The 24,979-nt window shown below is 46.0% G+C and overlaps 1 protein-coding gene across 1 annotated transcript; it reads right to left on the reverse strand.

Moving 5' to 3' along the window:
* Window positions 1–4,654: 4,654 nt before the first annotated feature.
* On the reverse strand, window positions 4,655–23,579 carry LOC120921590 (vomeronasal type-2 receptor 26-like; the record flags this gene model as incomplete). The annotated part of the gene is made up of 6 exons (XM_040334094.1): window positions 23,314–23,579; window positions 22,836–23,100; window positions 10,525–10,746; window positions 9,021–9,124; window positions 7,651–7,844; window positions 4,655–5,550 (listed from the first exon to the last, which is right to left on the reverse strand). Coding segments are annotated over exons 1-6 (1,947 nt in total), but the record flags the coding sequence as incomplete, so codon positions are not given.
* Window positions 23,580–24,979: the final 1,400 nt, after the last annotated feature.

Genomic DNA, 24,979 nt, shown 5'->3' on the forward strand with positions numbered 1-24,979 from the left:
TCACAGATTTCTCCCATGTACATAAATATCACAGGCTCCTCCCATGTACATAAGTATCACAGGCACCTCCCATGTACATAAGTATCACAAACTCCTCCCATGTACATAAATATCACAGGCTCCTCCCATGTACATAAGTATCACAGACTTCTCCCATGTACATAAATATCACAGGCTCCTCCCATGTACATAAGTATCACAGGCTCCTCCCATGTACATAAGTATCACAAACTCCTCCCATGTACATAAGTATCACAGACTCCTCCCATGTACATAAATATCACAGGCTAGCATGGAGATGTGTGTGTGTGTAGGAACAGCGATATGTCTCCCCTCCTATACTCAGTCCTAAAGTTACTGAATGTGGTGGAGGTGGGTGTATCTATTTAATTCTTTATTCGATTTCATATGTGGATATTTAATAAACAAATGTAGTCCCAACCGGCTGTTCCTCTTTGAAGAATTTCTTTGAATTCCCCCTTTTTTTTTACGTTTGTCCACTAAAAATCACCAAACTATCACTAGAGTAAAAAATAATAATAATAATAAATGGCATAACTCTTTCGCATACAGTGGAACATCGGTTTAAGAGTAACTTAGTTTAGGCTTCCTCCGCCGACGTAACTTGAATGCGGCGGCGTATAATTGTGTGCAATATTACGTTGACCGCTAGGGGCGCTTCCGTTGTTTTCTGCGTAGAATATGCAAATTACCTAGTTACGTCGATTTACGAACGTACGTGCGCCCGGCGGTAGTTTTGTTACGTCGTTTGCGTAAGGCATTTTCGGGGTAACGTTGCTCCTGCTATTAGAAGGCGCAGCCAATGTTAAGTATGGACGTCGTTCCCGCTTTTCGAAATTTGAATTTTTTACGTCGTTTGCGTAAGTCATTCGCGAATAGGGCTGGACGTAATTTACGTTCAAGGCGAAACCAATACGTCGTTGCGGCGTACTTGAGAGCAATGCACACTGGGATATGTCTACGGACGGCGCATGCGCCGTTCGTAAAAAAACACGTCAATCACGTCAGGTCATCACACATTAGCATAAAACACGCCCCCCTTCCACATTTGAATAACGCGGGCTTACGCCGGCCCCATTTACGCCACGCCGCCGCAACTTACGGAGCAAGTGCTTTGTGAATACTGCACTTGCTCATGTAAGTTGCGTCGGCGTTGCGTAAATACAATACGCTGCGCCGCCGTAACTAGGCGCGCAGGTACCTGAATCTGCCCCAATGTGTTACTAATTATTTTTGTTTCCTTTGACTTCAATGGGAAAACTCGCTTTGATATGCGAGTACTGTAACGAGTACTGTAACGGAATAGCCCGTGACACCCAGAGACCTTTGAAGGATGTGGGGTACTCCTGTGCCAGCGTCACTAATGACTCTTGGGTCTGGGGTCATCCTGTGCCCCTTTTGGGCATAGGGTGACTGAGAAATGATAAATAATTATAAATTACACGAGATGGGACATTACTGATAATTCATGCTTTGCAGGATATCTTGGAATATTACAAGTTGTTAAAGTCTGACTCCAGCAGGTCAATGGAGTGTTTTCATTGGGGACACATGCTTTTGAGGTGTTAATTGAGTCTGCTCCTAGATATTCCATTGTGTGATGCTAATGACACTGTATGGTATGAAATACTATTGATGATTATATGTGATTTGAATAGCAGTCATAACGTCTGACTTCTCAGGTGTAGTAATTAGGTCATGTTAATCATGTCAGACCGGTGCCGAAAAGTCTGTGGGATGTGCATTAGAGACTCGTTAGACCCCCATTGTGTGATGTGTGGGTGGAGTGTGTCTTTGTCCCTGTGATTAACTGTCACATGCTTGTAACTGCATAAAAAGACTGAGTTTTACCATTAAAAGTATTCAGTCCTTCATTTTGGAACCAGTAACAGAGCTCTGTCTTGTTATTTCTGGGAAAATGCAATGGGTCCTGTCTGCTGGATTGTTGGAGTGTCGGATAAGCTGTCGTGGTTGGTGGAATGGGAATATCGTAAACGGTGGTGACCATTACAGTGGTGGCACAGCAGTGGGATGGTTCCATCGCCAGAAGAACAGCTACAAGGGCACAGGACAATGGAGACACAGTATGAACGGCTGAAGCTCTCTTCCCCCATGGACTTACTGGAGAGCCGGGGCAGACCGGCCAGCAACCGTAAGAAAAGGGACATTATCGCAGAACTTGTCGAAATGGATAGAGCTGAAAGGCCCAGCGTAACAGACAGGACACCTGAGGAAGAAAGTTTTGATCGGGCTGTTAAACGAGGACTGGCACAGTAGGGTCCTAATCCTCCACCGGAGATCATAGACCTGGTTATAGCGGCTGTGGATGCCACTTGGCTACAGCAAAGTGGTGCTGCAGCAGCAGAAGTCACAGCAGCACCAACTGAAGGGAGAGGAGAGGTACAGATACCAGTCTCCATGGAAGAGCAATTCAGAAGGAGGTTACAAGAGATGCAGATACAGCACAGAGTACCAGTATCAGAGGAGGCCCTGCTGGGATGGTCGGGTGTGATTCGTTGCCAACTCTGGAAGGAAGCGCTAGCTCTTGAGCAGCAACACCAGGGGAAGGTCCTCCTCCCCAACCATGTGTATTGGAGACTCGTTAGCCCCCCATTGTGTGATGTGTGGGTGGAGTGTGTCTTTGTCCCTGTGATTAACTGTCACATGCTTGTAACTGCATAAAAAGACTGAGTTTTACCATTAAAAGTATTCAGTCATTCATTTTGGAACCAGTAACAGAGCTCTGTCTCGTTATTTCTGGGGGAAATCTAATGGGTCCTGTCTGCTGGATTGCGGAGTGTCGGATAAGCTGTCGTGGTTGGTGGAATGGAATATCGTAAACGGTGGTGACAAGTACTTTGGATTACGAGCATTCTCCTGGAATGGATTATGCTCGTAATCCGATGTTCAATTGCATTACAATTAACAATGATATAGATAGTAATTAGGGTTGTCCCGATACCACTTTTTTTAGACCGAGTACAAGTACCGATACTTTTTTTCAAGTACTCGCCGATACCGAATACCGATACTTTTTTTTCTATTTTATTTTGACAGTGGCACTAATATGCAGTACTGACGTGTGGACTGTTTTTTTTATTTTTTCAATTTTATTTTTTACAATTAATTTTTTTTAAATATTCTTTACAATTATTATTTTTTACAATGCTTTCTTTTGTGGGGCGGTGTCAGTGTGTTATTATTTTTAAAATTCTTTTTACAATTCTTTTTTTTTCTTTTATCAGCCCTGTTGGGGGGGGATTTGGTGAGATATTGGGGGTCTTAACAGACCCCTGATATCTCCTCTTTGAGACAGGCTCAACTGCACTGTAGATGAATGTATAGGAGACAGCGGCTCCTCTCCATTCATAAACTGAGACATTGTAACACAGTTACTATGCTCAGTTATGAATGGACAGTCAGTGATCGCTGACAAAAAAAAAAAGATCACTGACTGTTCATTCGAAAAAGGGCTCCTTCCTCCGCTCTCCATCCTGACAGATCGGGACAGAGGGGGGGGGGAGCACGGCGGGGGACCGGAGCGGTACACGGAGGGGAGAGCTAGGACAGCTGGGGACCGGAACGGTTCACTGAGGGGAGCGGAGGACGGCGGGGGACTGGAGCTATACAGGGAGGGGAGCGGAGGACAGCTGGGGACCGAAACGGTTCACTGAGGGGAACGGAGGACGGCGGGGGACTGGAGGTATACAGGGAGGGGAGAGCGGAGGACAGCTGGGGACCGGAACGGTTCACTGAGGGGAGCGGAGGACGGCGGGGGACTGGAGGTATACAGGGAGGGGAGAGCGGAGGACAGCTGGGGACCGGAACGGTTCACTGAGGGGAGCGGAGGACGGCGGGGGACTGGAGCTATACACTAAAGGGAGCGGAGGACAGCTGGGGACCGGAACGGTTCACTGAGGGGAGCGGAGGACGGCGGGGGACTGGAGCTATACACTGAGGGGAGCGGAGGACGGCGGGGGACTGGAGCTATACACTGAGGGGAGCTGATGACGGTGGGGGACTGGAGCTATACACTAAAGGGAGCGGAGGACAGCTGGGGACCGGAACGGTTCACTGAGGGGAGCGGAGGACGGCGGGGGACTGGAGCTATACACTGAGGGGAGCGGAGGACGGCGGGGGACTGGAGCTATACACTGAGGGGAGCGGAGGACGGCGGGGGACTGGAGCTATACACTGAGGGGAGCGGAGGACGGCGGGGGACCGATGCAGGGTACAGGAGCAGAGCACGGAGGGGGACTGGAGCGGTACTCGGCAGGGGACACGAGCAGAGCACGGCGGGGGGACCGATGCAAAGCATGGCGGGGGACACAAGCGGAGCATGAAGGGGGACCAATGCAGAGCACGGCAGGGTACAGGAGCAGAGCGTGGCGGGGGACCGGAGCGGTACACGGCGGGGGACAGAAGCACACCTGGCAAGTATCGGATTAGGCATCGGAGCATTTGCGCGAGTACAAGTACTCGGGCAAATGCTTGGTATTGGCACCGATACCGATACTAGTATCGGTATCGGGACAACCCTAATAGTAATAAAACATTAACAATGTGAATATATGTATATAATTCTAACACATATAGATTATATTTTTTTTTACAGAGATATATGGTATTTTTTATTTTCAAGCAAACCAGTTTTTGTATTCAGGTCGGGTCTGAACAGAATTATGTAACATTTGGGGAAAAATATACAACCAAGAAGTCCAGAACTTGAGGCTATTAGAGCAAAAACCTCCACAGCCACCATGTATTTCCCTCTGGTGCTCAGATAGGCCGGGATCATGGCAATCCAGACACTGCAGAACACCAGCATGCTGAAGGTGATGTACTTGGCCTCATTAAAACTGTCCGGTAATGTCCTGGCTAAAAAAGCGATGATGAAACTCACAGCTGCCAGAAGCCCCATATATCCCAGGACAGAGTAGAAGCCGATCACTGAACCCTCATTACACTGAATGATGATCTTCCCTTGATAAGAGTGAATGTCCTGATCCTGGAAGGGGGGAGAAATAGACAACCAAGTGACACAGATTATTACTTGGACCAGTGATAAGACACAGATGATAAAATTAGGAAGTTTGGCTCCCATCCATTTCCTCCAGGGGCTCCCAGGTTTGGTGGCTTTAAAAGCAATATACACCATAATACTTTTGGCAAGAAGAGAAGAGACGGCAACTGAGAAGATGACACCAAAAGAGGTGACACGGAGCATGCAGGTCACATCTACTGGATGGCCGAGGAACAAGAAGACACAGAGGAAGCTCAGCATGATGGAGACCAGGAGAAGATAACTCAGGTTCCGGTTATTGGCTTTAACAATGGGGGTGTCCTGATAATGTATAAATTTCCTCAATATCAAACCAGTCAGAAGACAACAGAGGATGGAGACAGCTGAAAATACTCCAACAATGGTGTCATCGGTGTAGGAGAGGAAATCCAACAACTTTGGAACACACCGATCCCTCTTCTTATTTGACCATTCATCATCAGGACATTTCATGCAGATTTCACTGTCTGAAAGAAGAACAATACAAACACAATGAGCATCGGGGGCAGAGCTTCAGAGATAACAAATTGACTTGACTGACAACTAGCCATCAGATTTCCATCAGTGCATTGTGGGAACGTTAAAGAAAATATAATACATGACCTAAATATTTAAATGTTATTATAGAGAAGGGTTTCTCAACCAGGGTTCCAAGGAACCATAGAGTTCCTCCAGAGGGTGCTCGGGGTTCCTCCAGAGGGTGCCCGGGGGTTCCTCCAGAGGGTGCCCGGGGGTTCCTCCAGAGGGTGCCCGGGGGTTCCTCCAGAGGGTGCCCGGGGGTTCCTCCAGAGGGTGCCCGGGGTTCCTCCAGAGGGTGCTCAGGGTTCCTCCAGAAGTTGCTCAGGGTTCCTCCAGAGGGTGCTCGGGGGTTCCTCCAGAGGGTGCTCGGGGTTCCTCCAGAGGGTGCTCGGGGTTCCTCCAGAGGGTGCTCAGGGTTCCTTCAAGCAATGAGCAATTTCTTCTTCTCAGAGAAGTTCCCACTGACACTATTGATCTTTTTAATTTTCTGTAAGGGGGTAATTCTTCCCAATGACCACAAGTTTAAGGAAAATTTTTACCCACTGACCATCACACGAGTGTCAAATTTTCCAACAAAGAGGAACCCTTGAAATTAGTTTCAATCTCGGGGAACCCCTGCTAAAAATTACCAAATCTAGTGTGATGGCTGGTGGGAAGAATGCTCCTTACACTTGTGGTCATTGGGAAGAATTACCCCCTTTACAGATAGCTAATAAAGATCAATGGATTTAGTGGGAACTTATCTGAGAGGTAGAAATCGCTCATTGTACAAGGAACCTCTAGCAACCTTTTGGAGGAACCCTAGGATTCCATGGAACCCTGGCTGAGAAACCTTGAACTTATATATCATGAGTTGCGAAACCGGTCAGGTTTAGGAACAATACCAGACATGCACCTCCTCACTATGACTGATTGGTGGCCCAACAAGGGACCACAATGTCCAAGCACAGCAATCTCTACTCTCCGTTGGAGACTGAAAACTGAGACCACCACAGACAGAAGGATTGATAAGTATATCTACACATGTCCTTTATATGAATTCTGGAGTATGGATATTGGTTTGGCTCTTGGAATTACCTGAACGTCGCATTTCATACAATAGAAGACTTTGACTGATAACTTCTACGCATGTGGAAGGTATTCTACCTATAGTGTGATTGAGGTCTCTAAAGTAGTATACAGTTATATTCTGGGACTCTTATGTAAATATGGACTGTTGCTGATGGAGATACCATTCATACTGGTCCAATTAATCAACCTCCTCTGGAGGACAACTCCTGCACCCCCCCCGGCCACCCAAGACCCCTCTCCCCCTTCACTTGCCACTAGCCGTTCTACTTTATTAGAGTAGAACGGCTGGTACCGGTACTCTTATAGGCAGTACCAGTGGGGAAGCTAGACATTATTTCACCCCGGGGGCAAAGAATCAGTTTGGTGCCCCCCTTATGGGACAAGATTAGGCAGAAGTGAGAAACTCCCAGGCCATAGCTGTTGAGTCAGCTGTCTGTCCCCTCCCCCCATGCTCCTCTGTCATCCCCCATGCTCCTCTGTCATCCCCTCATGCTCCTCTGTTGTCCCCCATGCTCCTCTGTCGTCCCCCATGCTCCTCTGTCATCCCTCCTGCTCCTCTGGTCCTCCCCCTGCTTCTTTGTTCCCCCCAGGTGAGCGCTGTGGAAGGGAGAGACAGAGGAGCAGAGGGGGGCGGCACTCTGCTGTCACTGAAGCCAGCCCACTGAGCCATCGGCCCACCGGGAAACTCCCTGTAGTCCCAATGGCCAGTCCATCCCTGTCTGCATACCATTCAGGGACTTTCATATGATCCATTCAATTACCAAACCATGGATCCTCCATTCCATACATGAATTGATGGCCTTTATGACGCTGTATCAGGTTCGCTTTGTGGACGATATTCTGTGGCTGAGTAAGACCTATCTGGTGCTATAATGGTAAATATTCATGGACAATTCTGTGTCTGAATTATGACACTTTAATACGGCAGTAACCGCTGCCCAGTCCAACAATAACTTACTAGGAAATACAAACTCTACCAGAAATGTTGGAGCTCTCTCCTTCCGGACACGAGACGCACTCATAGCAACATGTATGAACTGAGGATCCGAATGCTTTACTGGTGCCGGGAATACAGGGATCCGAGCATCGAGATACCGGAACCTGAAAATCAGATATTATTATTATTATTATTACAGTGGTTGTAACCCATATATCCAGTGAAGTGACTGGCCTTAGGTGATACACAGATATTAAACAAATCCTCCTACACAAGCTGTGCCTGTTTATCTACAACTGTCCTTTCCCTACAGCCGTTTAACCACTTGACAACCGGGCCTATTTTGGCACTTCTCTCCTTCATGTAACAATCACAATTTTTTTGCTAGACAATCAGATCCCCCAAACATTATATATTTTTTTTAAGCAGACATTCTAGGGAATAAAATGGTGGTCATTGCAACTTTTTTTCTCGCACGGTATTTGCGCAATAATGGAATATCATGGAGTGGCGCCAAACTTTGGTACTTAAAAATCTCCATAAGCGACGCTTTAAATTTTTTTATAGGTTACTATTTTCGAGTTACAGAGGATTTCTAGTGCTAGAATTGTTGCACACGCTCTAACGCACGCAACAATACCTCACATGTGGGGTTTGAACGGCGTTTACATATGTGGGCAGGACTAGCATGCGTGTTCGCTTCTGCACGCGAGCTACCGGGGACAGGGGCGTTTTAAAAAAAAAAAATTTCATTTTATTTTTATTTTACTTAATTTTTTTATTTTTACACTTTTTTTCTATCACTTTTATTCCTATTACAAGAAATGTAAACATTCCTTGTTATAGAAATCAGTGTGACAGGTCCTCGTTATGGAGAGATGTGGCTTACAAGCATGAAATAAGTGAAAAAACATTTACCGATCTCACGTGCCGACAGCCGCGATTGCGGCTTTGTTTACTTCCAGGTAACGTCGCGCCCGGGCCTCCGACGGTCATAGAGATGACTGGTGACAATCTGGTCAAAAGTCATCTCTATGCTTCCCCAGCCAGCGCCGGCCGATTCGCTCTCTGGGCCCCCGATGGCACGGGAGAGCCTGGAGAAGCACCGGATGGCGGCGGGAGGGGGGAACATCCCCTCCCGCTGCCTATAAGAACGATCAAGCAGCGGAACTGTCGCTTTAATTTGAAAATCATAAAGAATGAAAATCCGAAAATCATAAAGACTGAAAATCAGAAAATCATAAAGACTGAAAATCAGGAAAATCATAAAGACTGAAAATCAGGAAAATCATAAAGACTGAAAATCAGAAAATCATAAAGACTGAAAATCAGGAAATCATAAAGACTGAAAATCATAAAGACTGAAAATTTGAAAATCATAAAGACTGAAAATCTGAAAATCATAAAGACTGAAAATCAGGAAAATCATAAAGACTGAAAATCTGAAAATCATAAAGACTGAAAATCTGAAAATCATAAAGACTGAAAATCTGAAAATCATAAAGACTGAAAATCTGAAAATCAGAAAGACTGAAAATTTGAAAATCATAAAGACTGAAAATCAGAAAATCAGAAAGACTGAAAATCTGAAAATCATAAAGACTGAAAATTTGAAAATCATAAAGAATGAAAATCAGAAAATCAGAAAGACTGAAAATCAGAAAATCAGAAAGACTGAAAATCAGAAAATCAGAAAGACTGAAAATCAGAAAATCAGAAAGACTGAAAATCTGAAAGTCATAAAAAATTTAAATCCGAAGATCAGAAAGACTGAAAATCAGAAAATCAGAAAGAATGAAAATACAATAGAATGAAAAACATTTGGATAATTTTGTTTTTCGTATTTTTGATTATAAATAAATTAAAAAACATTATTACAGTTTCTATTTTTAATATTTATTAATAATAAATAATATTAATGTTAAAAACTATAATACAGTTATAAACCCAATAAATTACAGGTATTGGAATTTCCTTTCAAATTTTTCTGTTAGTGAACGTAACAAATACGAATTTATCTGAAGTTAGGAATTATCCAAAATAACGAATGCTGCATCTAAACGAATGGAAGGTAACGAATACGAATGCGTCCAAAGTTAGGAATTATCCAAAATAACGAATACCGCCTCTATATGAATGGAACCTAATACATTTGAATGCATTCGAAGTCCCGAATTATCAAAATAATGAATACCGCATCTAAACAAATGGAAATAATGAATGCTGATCACAACAGATAAGTGGGGGAAAAAGAGAAGCATTTTTTTTTCCTGTCAGTGTACTTTCCATGAACAGACACATTGGCTGGAACACTGTATGTACCGTATTTATCGGCGTATCCTGCGCACTTTTTTCCCCTTAAAATCAGGGCAAAATCGTGGGTGCGCGATATACGCCCATACCCACTTCCCGTGCCGTGTTTGAACCACTGCGCCGACATATACCGAGCGCAGTACACTCGGGTATACTCGGGCAGGCTCGGGCTCCTCACGCGGTCACGTCCTGTGCGTCCTGTACATCCTTTATGCGAGCCTGCCCGAGTATACCCGAGTGTACTGCGCTCGGTATATGTCGGCGGAGTGCTTCAAACACAGCGCGGAAAACGGGGATCGGCTGAAGAACACAGCGGGGAGGACACCGCGATGGCCGCAGAAGAACGCCGGACTGGACAAGGCCGCCGACGGACGTGATGGATGCCGGGCAAGACACCGACGAGGGGCATCCAAACTGTAAGTATTTCGTTTTTTCAAAGAATTTTTCTTCTAGGTTGGGGGTACGCGCTATACGCCGGGGCGCGTTGTAGGATGATAAATACGGTATATCTTAGAATAAAAGATAAATGATCCCTATAAATCCTCTTTATGAACCTCCTCAGCAGACAATATAAACAGAGAAGAATGAAGGGATTTCTTACTTTGCCTCGTTTCCAGAAGCCGGGACGACTCATATCGGGAAATGTTTCAGGCACAAAATCTGGACCTTTAATCATGGAAATTGGGATATGATAAAAAGCTGCATTGCTAACAAACACCCAGCTTTGTAAAATAAGATCGGTTGGAATTTCTTTTCTCTCGTTAAAGTAGATCTCGTCTTCGATTAAGTCCGTGTAATGAACATTTCTCACATACATGTGCAGCTTTTCATGGAAATACACAGATAAACATACAGTTAGAAGAGTTCTAAAGTTACATTCTGCTTAACCACTTAAGCCCCGGACCAATTATGCAGGTAAAGGACCTGGCCCCTTTTTGCGATTCGGCACTGCGTCGCTTTAACTGACAATTGCGCGGTCGTGCGACGTGGCTCCCAAACAAAATTGGCGTCCTTTTTTTCCCACAAATAGAGCTTTCTTTTGGTGGTATTTGATCACCTCTGCGGTTTTTATTTTTTTGCGCTATAAACAAAAATAGAGCAACAATTTTGAAAAAAATTAAATAATTTTTACTTTTCCTATAATAAATATCCCCCAAAAAATATATAAAAAAACAGGCCAGATTCATGTAGATTTGCGGCGGCGTATCGTATTCTGTTTACGTTACGCCGCCGCAAGTTTCCAGCGTAAGTGCTTGATTCACAAAGCACTTGCGTGTAAACTTTCGGGGGCGTAGCGTAAAGCCGTCCGGTGCAAGCCCGCCTAATTCAAATGGGGCGTGTACCATTTAAATTAGGCGCGTTCCCGCGCCGAACGTTCTGCACATGCTCCGTTTGGAAATTTCCCGCCGTGCTTTGCGCGAAATTACGGCGCCCCAACGTGTTTTTTGAACGGCGACGTGCGTAACGTACTTTCGTATTCCCGGACATCTTACACAAAAAAATTTTTTTTAAATTCGACTCGGGAACGACGGCCATACTTTAACATGGATGGTGTAATTTTAAACCATCTAAATAGCACACTTAACTTTACGACGGGAAAAACCGACGTAAGAGAATGCGACGAACGCGCGTACCTTCGTGGATCGCCGTAAACAGCTAATTTGCATACCCGACGCAAACTCCACCCAGCGGGCGCCGAAGTATTGCATCCTAAGATCCGAAGGCGTACGAAGCCGTACGCCTGTCGGATCTATCCCAAAAGCCGTCGTATCTTGGTTTGAGGATTCCAAATCAAGATACGAAGCAGCAAATTTGAAAATACGTATCTGTGAATCTGGCCCTCCATTTTTAGTTTTCCTCAGTTTAGGCCGATACGTATTCTTCTACCTATTTTTGTTAAAAAAAATCGCAATAAGCGTTTATCGATTGGTTTGCACAAAATTTATAGCGTTTACAAAATAGGGGATAGTTTTATGCCATTTTTATTAATATTTTTTTTTTACTTCTAATGGCGGCGATCAGCATTTTGTTCCGTGACTGCGACATTATGGCGGACACATCGGACAATTTTGACAAATTTTTTACACATTTTTTGACACATTTTTGGGACCATTGTCATTTTCACAGCGAAAAGCGCTATAAAAATGTATTGTTTACTGTGAAAATGACAATTGCAGTTTAGGAGTTAACCACTAGGGGGGCACTGTAGGGGTTAGGTGTGACCTCACATGTGTTTCTAACTGTAGGGGGGCGGGGCTGGACGTGTGACGTCACTGATCGTCTTTTCCTATATCAGGGAACAGACGATCACTGACATTGCCACAGTGAAGAACGGGGAAGGTTTGTTTACACACACCTCTCACCGTTCTTCAGCTCCTGTGACCGTTTGCGGGACACCGGCGGCGATCGGGTCCGCGGGTCCCGCAGGCACAGTCACGGAGCTTCGGACCGGGCCGCGAGCGTGCTTGAGACCCCACGGCTGGGCTCTTAAAGGGGACGTACAGGTACATGCTTGTGCCCAGCCGTGCCATTCTGCTGACGTATATCGGTGTGAAGGGGTCCTTAAGTGGTTAAAAAAATAGAAAAACGATAGAGTTAGATTCAGGTTACTAGGTGGTCTTTCTATGGAGAATCACGTATTCTTCACTTTTTGATTCTCCTGCAATGTTCCCATGTACATTTCTCTGATATAAAAAGAATCCTCCAACCTAAGAATACAGAGAACCGTCAATCATTCATTTCATTTCCAGATTGGATGAATCTGCATGTACAGCATCTCACAAAAGTGAGTACACCCCTCACATTTATTATATATATTTTATTATATCTTTTTGACACATGCGTGGAAGCATTGACCTTCCACCGCTCAGTCGCCCAATCTTACCATCAAATTGGTCTGCATGGCTGTCGCCCCAGAAGGAAGCCTCTTCTAAAGATGATGCATAAGAAAGTCCGCTAAGGCCTCGTAAACACGAGGGGACATGTCTGATGAAAACGGTCCGCTGAGATTTCGGTCTGATGGTTGTACACAGCATCAAACCGAAATCCGCGCGGTGACGTGGCCGCGCTGTCGCCGCAACGATGACGCAGCGACGTGAGCGACCCTGGAAGGTCAATGCTTCCACGCATGTGTCAAATCACTTCGACGCATGCGAGGGCTTTCGGCCAAGCGGACATGTCCGGTAAGTCGTACAGACGACCGGACATGTCCGACGGACAGGCTTCCAGCGGACATGTTTCTTAGCATGCTAAGAAACATTCATCCGCTGGAAACCTGTCCGATCCGCCGGAAAATTGTCCGGTTGGCCGTACAGACGACCAAATATGTCTGCTGAAACTGGTCCGCGAACCAGTTTCAGCAGACATGTTCGGTCGTGTGTACGAGGCCTAAGGCCTCGTACACACGACAGAGTTTCTCGGCAGAATTCAGCGAGAAACTCGGTCAGAGCCGGATTCTGCCGAGAAACTCTGTCGTGTGTACACTTTCGGCCCGATGGAGCCGCCGAGGAACTCGTTGAGAAAATAGAGAACATGTTCTCTATTTTCTCGTTGTTCTATGGGAGAACTCGGCCCGCCGAGCTCCTCGGCGGCTTCAGGGCTGAACTCGCCGAGGAACTCGACGTGTTTGGCACGTCGAGTTCCTCGGCCATGTGTACGAGGCCTATCAGTTTGCTGAAGACAAGTAGACTAAGGACATGGATTACTGGAACCATTTCCTTGTCAGAAACCATGAATCAGACCGAGACAGAAGTACAGTTAAATCACTCTTGTTTAATAATAAAAATAAAAAGGTAAACAGAGTAAGCGTAGTCAAAACATAGTTCAGTAACCGGATAGGTTTTTTATTTTTTAACCGGATAGGTTAGTCGACCAAGCCAATGTCCAAGAGCCAGCGATAAAGGTAGTAGTACAGCAAGCAGGATCTGTAGCCAGAGGGAACGTCAGTCAAGCAGGTCTTCAACAGGAATGCAGGAGAAAGTCTCTTGTGATGTTGACACAGGCGAATGCAGAGAGCAAATGAACTGAAAAGCTTTAAATAGGCAGAGCTGACGAGCAGGATCATCAACAGGTGGATCGCTGTGGAGAGATGGGAGATGGCAATTAGCTGACAGCTGAGCTGCCAGCACAGAGAAGAAGGGCTGAGCCCAGCCCTGACAGTACCCCCTCCTCAACGACCCCTCCCCCTCGGAGGACCACTGGGCTTGAGGGGAAAATGTCTATGGAAATCATGGAGAAGGACAGGGGCATGTACGTTCGAGGATGGGACCCAGGAGCGTTCCTCCGGACCATACCCCTTTCAATGCACCAGGCACTGTATGCGCTCACGGAACCTACGGTAGTCAACAATCGACTGTACTTCATAGTCCACATGGCTCTCAACCTGTATAGTGTGAGGACGTGGCACTGAGGTGATAAAACGGTTGCAGAGAGACATGAAACACATTAGAGATGCGCATACTGGAAGGAAGGTCCAACGCGTTAGCCACTGGGTTTATCCTACCAAGTATACGGAAAGGTCCAATAAAACCGAGGTGCAAACTTCAGAGAGGGAACACAAAGTCGGAGGTTGCAAGATGACAGCCAGACTCTGTCCCCGACCTAGTAGGAAGGCGCAAGGCAGGCATCTGTGGTCAGCATGGAGTCTGTTCCTCTCATTAGGCTGTCGCAAAGCCTCCTGGACTTGTACCCTGTTGGAATTAAGACCACGAAGATGTCCCTCTAACGCAGGAATACTCTGAGGAACAAACGAGTCAGGCAACACGGAAGGTTGGAAACCATAGTTCGCCATAAACGGGGACAAACGGGAAGCAGGATTCAGAGCACTATTGTGAGCTAACTCCACCCAAGGTAAGAGGTCTGACCAGTTGTGATGGTCAGAAATATAGCAATGCAGGAATTGCTCCAAGGACTGATTGACTCGTTCTGCAGCCCCATTAGACGAGTAATACACAGAGGAGAAGGCAAGCTTAATTCCGAATTGTGCACAAAAGGCTCGCCAGAACCGCGCCACAAACTGACTTCCCTTGTCAGAGACAATGACCTTGGGTAAACCATGTAAGTGAAAGATCTCCCAAGCAAAAATGGAAGCCGATTCCTTAGACGTAGGCAACTTCTTAAGTGGAATACAGTGAGACATTTTTGAGAACCGGTCTATCACCATAAGGATAACTGCGTTGCCCTGGGAGTTGGGTAACTCCACAATGAAATCCATAGATAGGTGGGTCCAGGGCCTCTGTCTATGGATTCAAAGCTCAACAAGAAAAGAGCCCATCGTGCCCTTCTGGGAGAGAGGTGCTTAGCCTCAGACAAGAATGTGAGATTTTTATGGTCAGTAAGAATGAGAACCGGCACAGTGGTATATTTTGCAGCAGGGCTCATTCCTGCGCTCCAACTAGAGTATCTGTGAGGGGTTTCAGTGTTGTGGCACCAGCACCAGTGCCTAAGGCCCAATTTTTCTGCCCCTGTTTAACAGGGGCATGACCAAAAAAAAAAAATAATAAAGAAACAGACCGCTGTACACCCTAAAGAGTTGACTACAAATTTTAGTAAAGCTATAAGCTATATAAGTAATAGGTCCCCTATAAGTAATAGGTGGACCTACCCAGATCATTCCCCATTAGAAGAACCCCAGTAAAGGCATATACTGATAACTAAACAAGCTCAATTCCCCCGAAGGAGGACCGATATACATGAATAGCACACCCACCCTCCACAAATCACAGACACCCCCCCCCCCCCTAGATAAAGAGCCAAGTTACTAACAAAATATACCCCTAATAGTTCCCACACAGGACAGTGATTCCCTGTAATGACAGGCTATGAATGTCCACTGTCCGTGTGTGGAAAAGCGGCACTGAAAAAACACCTGGAAATAAATATACAAACCACATGAATGTGGTAAAATAATAAGAGACACCACTCCACTCTAATAGATAGCTTAGAAGAGACAAGATATCAATGAAAATACCAGAGGGACAAGGAACATTGATACATTGATTGTCCGGTGAAACAATAGTTGATGCCAATGTCCAAACAAGATATATAATAATCTCCAGTCTCCAGTCCAAACAGTTATAATGCAACTCTACACGGAGGGTGGTGATTGTCCTCAATGTAGGCAATTCATGTCTCCATATGGTGTCCTCCAGCAAGCTGCATTATGGCTCAAAGTATAGATATCGCTGAGCCAATACGGGGGTAACAAAGCTCAACATGTACGGGGGGTGCTGATCCCAAAGAGTTTACATGTTTAGTTCCATGTGCCTTGGAACTTCGTCAGAACAGAGGCATGTAATTACAATTGTTGATCTAATATTTCACAGCAGGGCCCATTCCTGTGCCCACCAAGACTAACTGTGAGGGCTTACAGTGTTGTGGCACCAGCGCCAGCACCACCACCAACAAAGGCCCAATTTTTCTGCCCCTATTCAACAGGGGCAAGTAATTACAATTCTTGATCTAATATTTCACAGCATGGCCTGTACCTAGCGCCCACCAAGAGTAACAGTGTTGTGGCACCAGCGCCACCACCAAAGGCCCAATTTTTCTGCCCCTGTTCAACAAGTGCATGTAATTACAATTCTTGATCTAATATTTCACAGCATGGCCCATTCCTGTGCCCACCAAGACTAACCGTGGGGGCTTACAGTGTTGTGGCACCAGCACCACCACCACCACCACCACCAAAGGCCCAGTTTTTCTGCCCCTGTTCAACAAGTCCATGTAATTACAATACTTGATCTAATATTTCACAGCAGGGCCTGTTCCAGCGCCCACCAAGAGTAACAGTGTTGTGGCACCAGCGCCACCACCAAAGGCCAATTTTTCTACCACTGTTCAACAATGGCATGTAATTACAGTTCTTGATATAATAGTTTACAGCAGGGCGTCCCAGCGCCCACCAAGACTAACTGTGAGGGCTTAGAGTGTTGTGGCAACACCTAGGGCCCAAATTTCTGCAGAGTATATACGGCAGGCCCCTACTTTCAAACATCCGACTTACAAACGACTCCTACTTGCAAATGGAAGGAGACAACAGGAAGTGAGAGGAAATCTACCTCTAGGAAGGAAAATTCTCTTCTGTAAGAGGTGTCTCCTGTCCACTGATGCTTTATTCAGTTTGCATGTGTTGCGCTATATAAGTTTCTCACTCACTCACTTTATCACAATCCTTGTTTCACTAAAAAACCCAAATTTTCAAAAAAAACCTTTGGCATTGGGACAGAAAGTGAGGATGAAATCTTCTGAACAGATGCATACAAACAGATACAAAGTGCCTTTTTTTTCAGTGTTCAGTGTTGTCACATAAAAAGATACAAGAAAATATTTACAAAAATGTGAGGGGTGTGAAGGGTGTACTCACTTTTGTGAGATACTGTGTATATATATATACAAACTGAATAAATGGTGATAAGCGCTCCAGGTATGTGATGGAACACAATACAGTATATGAGCAAATGAATAAAACACAATCAAATAAAAAGGGGGTGAGTGACCAAACTCAAAAATGTGCTGTGCGTGTCAAAGTGAACACTGGAATTAACTGAAAAGCAGTAGTGTAAGGACACCGTGAAACACTATGGGGGTGTCGCGTCCCCTGTGTATCAAGAGTCACTACAAAGTGCACATGTGCATATAAATAATGTAAAAGGATAAATGGTGATAATAGGTAATCCCTAGATAGATCTAAAATAGGCAGCAATATTGATGGTGATATGACAGTCTATTGGTGAGGATGGTGGAATGTTCACATATGACAATTCCTGTATGCAAGGCAGTGATATGGGGATCCTTATTGGTATTGTAGTTCCCTTACCATGAAGGTGCTATATGTACGCATATAGGGATATCCCTCAGGGTTTCCAAACGCCTATTCCCTTGGGTCACTCAATGCAGGTATTTTCAGCAGGTGTATGCCTTGAAGATGTTGATAGTATTGGTCCTCCGGGTCTCCAATTACTCGGTTGGCTGCAGCTGCTGCATCGCTCCAAAAGGGGTCCAAATGGTGGTATTCCAATGGGTAAAGCAATGGGATAAGGAGAAAAAATTGCCTCCGATTGTGTAGTGGGTTTAGGGATCCAAAAATTATTTATTTAAGAACATATAAAAAGCAGGTGATACAGAGGATAGCTCAGACGGCGGTTAGATATTTCCAAACAGCGCTGGTGGATACAGTGCAGACGTGGCATTTGAAATTACCGCCTACGTCCTGTGGCCTCCGGCTTGTGTGAGTGATTTCCTCGGTCTCGGCTTGCGACTCCCTACGGCGTTACGTCACGCACCTCGTGACTTCATCCCCTGATGAAGTCACGAGGTGCGTGACGTAACGCCGTAGGGAGTCGCAAGCCGAGACCGAGGAAATCACTCACACAAGCCGGAGGCCACAGGACGTAGGCGGTAATTTCAAATGCCACGTCTGCACTGTATCCACCAGCGCTGTTTGGAAATATCTAACCGCCGTCTGAGCTATCCTCTGTATCACCTGCTTTTTATATGTTCTTAAATAAATAATTTTTGGATCCCTAAACCCACTACACAATCGGAGGCAATTTTTTCTCCTTATCCCATTGCTTTACCCATTGGAATACCACCATTTGGACTCCTTTTGGAGCGATGCAGCAGCTGCAGCCAACCGAGTAATTGGAGACCCGGAGGACCAATACTATCAACATCTTCAAGGCATACACCTGCTGAAAATACCTGCATTGAGTGACCCAAGGGAATAGGCGTTTGGAAACCCTGAGGGATATCCCTATATGCGTACATATAGCACCTTCATGGTAAGGGAACTACAATACCAATAAGGATCCCCATATCACTGCCTTGCATACAGGAATTGTCATATGTGAACATTCCACCATCCTCACCAATAGACTGTCATATCACCATCAATATTGCTGCCTATTTTAGATCTATCTAGGGATTACCTATTATCACCATTTATCCTTTTACATTATTTATATGCACATGTGCACTTTGTAGTGACTCTTGATACACAGGGGACGCGACACCCCCATAGTGTTTCACGGTGTCCTTACACTACTGCTTTTCAGTTAATTCCAGTGTTCACTTTGACACGCACAGCACATTTTTGAGTTTGGTCACTCACCCCCTTTTTATTTGATTGTGTTTTATTCATTTGCTCATATACTGTATTGTGTTCCATCACATACCTGGAGCGCTTATCACCATTTATTCAGTTTGTTTTCTCTTATTGTGTTATGTGAACACCTTTTAGATATAGCTGCCTCAGGTATTATTTACACATCACTTTTTCATTACTCTGTTTACTCACAGTAGCGCAGTGGAATTTATTATTTATTATATATATATACAGTATACGTGAAACATACCATTTATGAATCTGGACTATTTGGGCCAGATTCACGTAGAACTGCGGCGGCGTAACATATCGCATTTACGTTACGCCGCCGCAAGTTTTACGGGCAAGTGCTTGATTGACAAAGCACTTGCCTGTAAAGTTGCGGCGGCGTAGCGTAAATCCCCCGGCGCAAGCCCGCCTAATTCAAATGATCCAGGTAGGGGGCGTGGATCATTTAAATTAGGCGCGTTCCCATGCCAAACGTACTGCGCATGCGCCGTCCCTAAATTTTCCCGACGTGCATTGCGCTAAATGACGTCGCAAGGACGTCATTGGTTTCGATGTGAACGTAAATGGCGTCCAGCCACATTCACGGACGAGTTACGCAAACGACGTAAAATTGACAAATTTCGACGCGGGAAACATAACTTAACTTTTGATACGCCACCTAGGGGGCATGTTTATCTTTACGCCTTGTATCTCTCAGGCCCCGTACACACCAGCGGATCTGTCCGATGAAAACGGTCCGCGAACCGTTTTCATCGGACATGTCCGCTACCGGATTTTGGTCTGATGGCTGTACACACCATCAGACCAAAATCCCCGCGGAAAACAAACGCGGTGACGTGTCGCGACGTGGCCGCGCCGTCGCGGCGACGATGATGCGGCGACGTGCGCGACCCTGGAAGGTCAATGCTTCCACGCATGCGTCGAATCACTTTGACGCATGCGAGGGATGGCGGCCGATCGGACATGTCCGGTGAGTCTGTACAGACGACCGAACACGTCCGACGGACAGGCTTCCAGCGGACATGTTTCTTAGCATGTTAAGAAACATTTGTCCGCTGGAAAAAGTCCGCTCTGCAGGCCATCTTAGGCATGTTTAAGTGTATCTCAGTTTGAGAATACATTTAAACATACGACGGGCTTAGATTCGGAGTTACGTTGGCGTATCTGTTGATACGCCGGCGTAACTCTTTGAGAATCTGGCCCTTTGAATGTACCTTTTAACACGGTGTACACAAAGAAATAAGTAAAAAAAAAAGGTCAAAAAGTCCAATCATCCCCCTCCCTTCTTATTTTAAAGACCAACTATTTTTTTATCTTTAAAACTCAGACATCCCAAATCTCCTGCGTGGTGCAGGAGTCCCCCGCTTTAGGCTGCGGCTCCTGGGCACCCGATGCGCCCTGTCACACTCTGCCAGGGAAGGGGTGGTATATGGAGGTGTCCATTTCTCTCCTGCCACCGCTGAATGCCCGCTTCTCCTATTCCTCCTCTCTCTCCTGCAGGCATCCAGCGGCAGCAGGAGAGAAATGGACACATCGGTTCCTCAATATGCAACCCCACTGGAGGACCTTCAGGGGTTGCAATTGTGCCCCTCCAATGCTCCAGGGGATCTGAGCGGGCACCTGTCAGACACTATGTAACCAGGACTGCCTCTGCTTTCCCCTGGGAGCAGTGCAGCCTTTTCCCCAATGTGTAAACTCCTGTGGCTGCCAGACCCGATGGTCTCTCTCCCAGCCGGCAGTTTCTCCGCAGGCTTCCTGAGCTGGTGGACAGGGCGGGGGGGTGGCCATATTCACATACATGCACAGGTAGTTGCATGGTAGAGGACTGGGAGGAAGAACATCCATGGCAACCCTGGAAGGCTTCACCTCTATCAATATGGTAAGTGACTCCTACATCAAATCCCTCCATCTACAATCTTTCCGCTCCCTAATGTGGTCAGTACACTTCATGCTGCTCACTGCTCCTCCCCTTACTGTGCTCCCCTATACTGCCAGTGCTCACTGCTCCCCTCTGTATACTGTTCCCCCCAAACCACTCCACTACTCTCCCCCCACTGTATACTGCCCACTGCCATCACCATATACTGCTCACTTCTTCCCCCAGTCTATACTACCCACTGCCATCACCATATACTGCTCACTGCCCCCCCAGTCTATACTACCCACTGCCATCCCCAAATACTGCTCACTTCTTCCCCCAGTCTATACTACCCACTGCCATCCCTATATACTGCTCACTGCTTCCCCTCCACTTTATAATACCCACTGCCGTCCCCATATACTGCTCACTGCTCCCCCTACTCTATACTACCCACTGCCATCCCCATATACTGCTCAATGCTCCCCCCAGTCTATAATACCCACTGCCATCCCCATATACTGCTCACTGCTCCCCCTACTCTATACTACCCACTGCCATCCCCATATACTGCTCAATGCTCCCCCCAGTCTATAATACCCACTGCCATCCCCATATACTGCTCACTGCTCCCCCTACTCTATACTACCCACTGCCATCCCCATATACTGCTCAATGCTCCCCCCACTCTATACTACCCACTGCCATCCCCATATACTGCTCAATGCTCCCCCTACTCTATACTACCCACTGCCATCCCCATATACTGCTCAATGCTCCCCCCACTCTATACTACCCACTGCCATCCCCATATACTGCTCAATGCTCCCCCCCCCACTCTATACTACCCACTGCCATCCCCATATACTGTTCACTGCTCCCCCTACTCTATACTACCTACTGCCATCCCCATATACTGCTCTCCCCCCGTAACCTGCTCACTGCTCTTCCCCTGTATATTGCTCTGCCCCACTCTATACTTATTGCCCCCATATACTGCTCACTGCTCTCCCCCCATATACTGCTCACTGCTCTCCCCCTGTATACTGCTCTGCCCCACTGTATACTGATCTCCCCCATATACTGCTCACTGCTCTCCCCCGTATACTGCTCACTGCTCTACCCCTGTATATTGCTCTGCCCCACTCTATACTTATTGCCCCCATATACTGCTCACTGCTCTCCCCCGTATACTGCTCACTGCTATCCCCCTGTATACTGCTCTGCCCCACTGTATACTGATCTCCCCCATATACTGCTCACTGCTCTCCCCCGTATACTGCTCACTGCTCTACCCCTGTATATTGCTCTGCCCCACTCTATACTTATTGTCCCCATATACTGCTCACTGCTCTCCCCCGTATACTGCTCACTGCTCTCCCCCTGTATACTGCTCTGCCCCACTGTATACTGATCTCCCCCATATACTGCTCACTGATCTCCCTCATATACTGCTCACTGCTCTCCCCCGTATACTGCTCACTGCTCTACCCCTGTATATTGCTCTGCCCCACTCTATACTTATTGCCCCCATATACTGCTCACTGCTCTCCCCCGTATACTGCTCACTGCTCTCCCCCTGTATACTGCTCTGCCCTACTGTATACTGATCTCCCCCATATACTGCTCACTGCTCTCCCCCGTATACTGCTCACTGCTCTCCCCCTGTGTACTGCTCTGCCCATGTGTATACTGATCTTCCCCATACACTGCTCACTGCTTTCCTCTGTGGAGGGGGGGGGCACCTCCCTGAAATTAGAGTTTTTGCAGGTTGGGATTTCTGAAAACTGTAGAAGAAAACATACATTCATGTTGGTGACTGCAGTTTTCCTGACCACACTGGCAGCGAGAGGGAGGACAGAGATAGTAGTCCATCTCACGTAATTATTTTATATTGCTAGAATAGGATCGTAGTCATATAAACACTTGTTATCCAACTTACTCTGTGCTGGAATCCATTGGGCTCAGATGTCTTTTTCTCCATTAACATTCCATGTAGAGCGTGGGCCAGAACATTTACAGCCCTGTATGCATAGGTGGGCAGAGCTGCATACGCATCAAACATCTCTGAAAGATCTTTAATATCCCTACAATCTTTTGCAGAAAACCCATAGATTAACTGAAAATAGTAATTTTTGTGTGGATTTGGGGAGAGGCACCCAAACCCATTAATCCAAATATCTTCCAGGATCGGGTCGTGGAAGCAGCTGTAGAAGGAAACACGATTCTTATACATATTGAGGTTTATTCTTTTGTTTTGCGCCCATAGAAATAAGAAGCTGCAGTTGATTGGTGTAAAGTTCACATCATATATATTATTTAGTTTACTCCATGATGGTGGAAAAATAAATGTGATCTTTTCCATAACAGCGGGTATGTGAGAAGCCAAATAAAAAAAGTTCAATGTGAAAGTTCCACACATTATGACCACCTTAGCCGCTGATTCACTAATAATTCTTGCGTTCTGAGAAAGCTTCATTGGATCTGGAGTGATCTGAATGATATAATCTATGCAGATCCCGTGTTGGCTCATCATCTTACTCAGATCTTGGGCCTCCTCATCACCGCTGCCGTCCCATGATGTTAATATTCCAACCCAGTTCCACCCCATATGCTGCAAATATTTTATAAGGGCTCCATAATGGACCTGATCTTCCGGGGTCATACGGAATAAAGTTGGATACATTTTTCCATAAGTGTCAGTGACCCGATAACTCATCTGGATAGTGCGGTGGGAAATATTTTCATGGGATGTATTATTATTCAAACAATGAAATAATAAGAAATAGTTAATATAGTAACAGCCAATCCCGGACGAGCCCCCACGTGTATCACTACCCCCGAAGGAGCTGCTGGTTAGTTGTGGGTCTACGCTCTGGCTATCAACCCCTAAAACTGATTGGCTGCCGAGAAAAAACACCCAATACACCTTGACTCGACTGCTGCCACCCTTAGCCTGGGATGGGACCAACACCCCAGACAACAATAATGGTCACTCACAGTACAGCCACGGCTGGAACAGAGGCCCAAATTTGGTAAAACAATACAGTCAGAGGGAGTTAAATCTCTGACTACCCTCTAAATTTAAGGCAGCGCCAGCTATGAAAGTAGCAGGCCGCTACATACTCCCCCCACTAAACTAGACACTGTCCCCAGTGTCAGAACTATGGCGTCTCAAGCCTGAGCGCCCATCTGAATCCACTGAACAATACAGTGACAGTAGGGAGGAAGAGAGAAAATAAAACATAACAAATGTTATCACATCACAGTATTTGTACAATTCACATTAATATTCCTATTTATCTAGTCTGCCTCATTCTCTGACAGTCTTGATAGAAGATCAACTGGACCTGAAAAAAAAAACAAAAAGAAACATACACAATCACAAATTATTTACATTCCCTAAAGAAGAGTGAAGCTGCACCTTTCCGCCACAAAGATGAAGCCTCCTTCCTTACCAAGGAGCATTCAAAACCTAAGTGCTAGGCAAGTTATGAAAAGAGAGAGAAAAACAAACAAAGTCTCTCCTAAAAGTTATCGAACACTGCCCTCTAGCGGCAATGTCTCTGATCTAATTGTGCACCACATTCTGCCAGCGAAGATATATTCTCTTTTTTTTTCTTGACCAAGAAGTCCTCTTGAGCCCTAATCTAAACTGACTAGGTTCTTATCCCCCAGAGTCAAACACTTCTCAGCAATTGCGAGGAAAAACATAGTTCCTGAGTGGACTTCTTCAAAAAGGAGTAAAAAAAACACAAACCCAGTGAGCAAGTTCTGCCGGTTCTCCTCACAAGTAGAACCTGGGATCGGGCAAGGTAAGGGTTCTTCCCTGGTTGTCAACAGTTGTGATCGAATAGATCCGGTCATCTTTTCCAGGCCGTTAAATTACCACCCGATCACTGTAAATATGCCAGCCATAGCTCCAAGACTCCCGACAACCTTCAAAGCGGTGAGTTAGGATGAACAACATATTAAAGACCCGGGACGGCTTTTTAAGGTAGACCCAAATGGCATCTCGGTACCATCCTTTACGATTTTCCTCAATCTCCTTTATGGTGGCCTCGGGCACATAGGGGAACTCCCACC

Source organism: Rana temporaria, assembly GCF_905171775.1.
Source record: "Rana temporaria chromosome 2 unlocalized genomic scaffold, aRanTem1.1 chr2g, whole genome shotgun sequence".
NCBI lineage: Eukaryota > Metazoa > Chordata > Amphibia > Anura > Ranidae > Rana > Rana temporaria.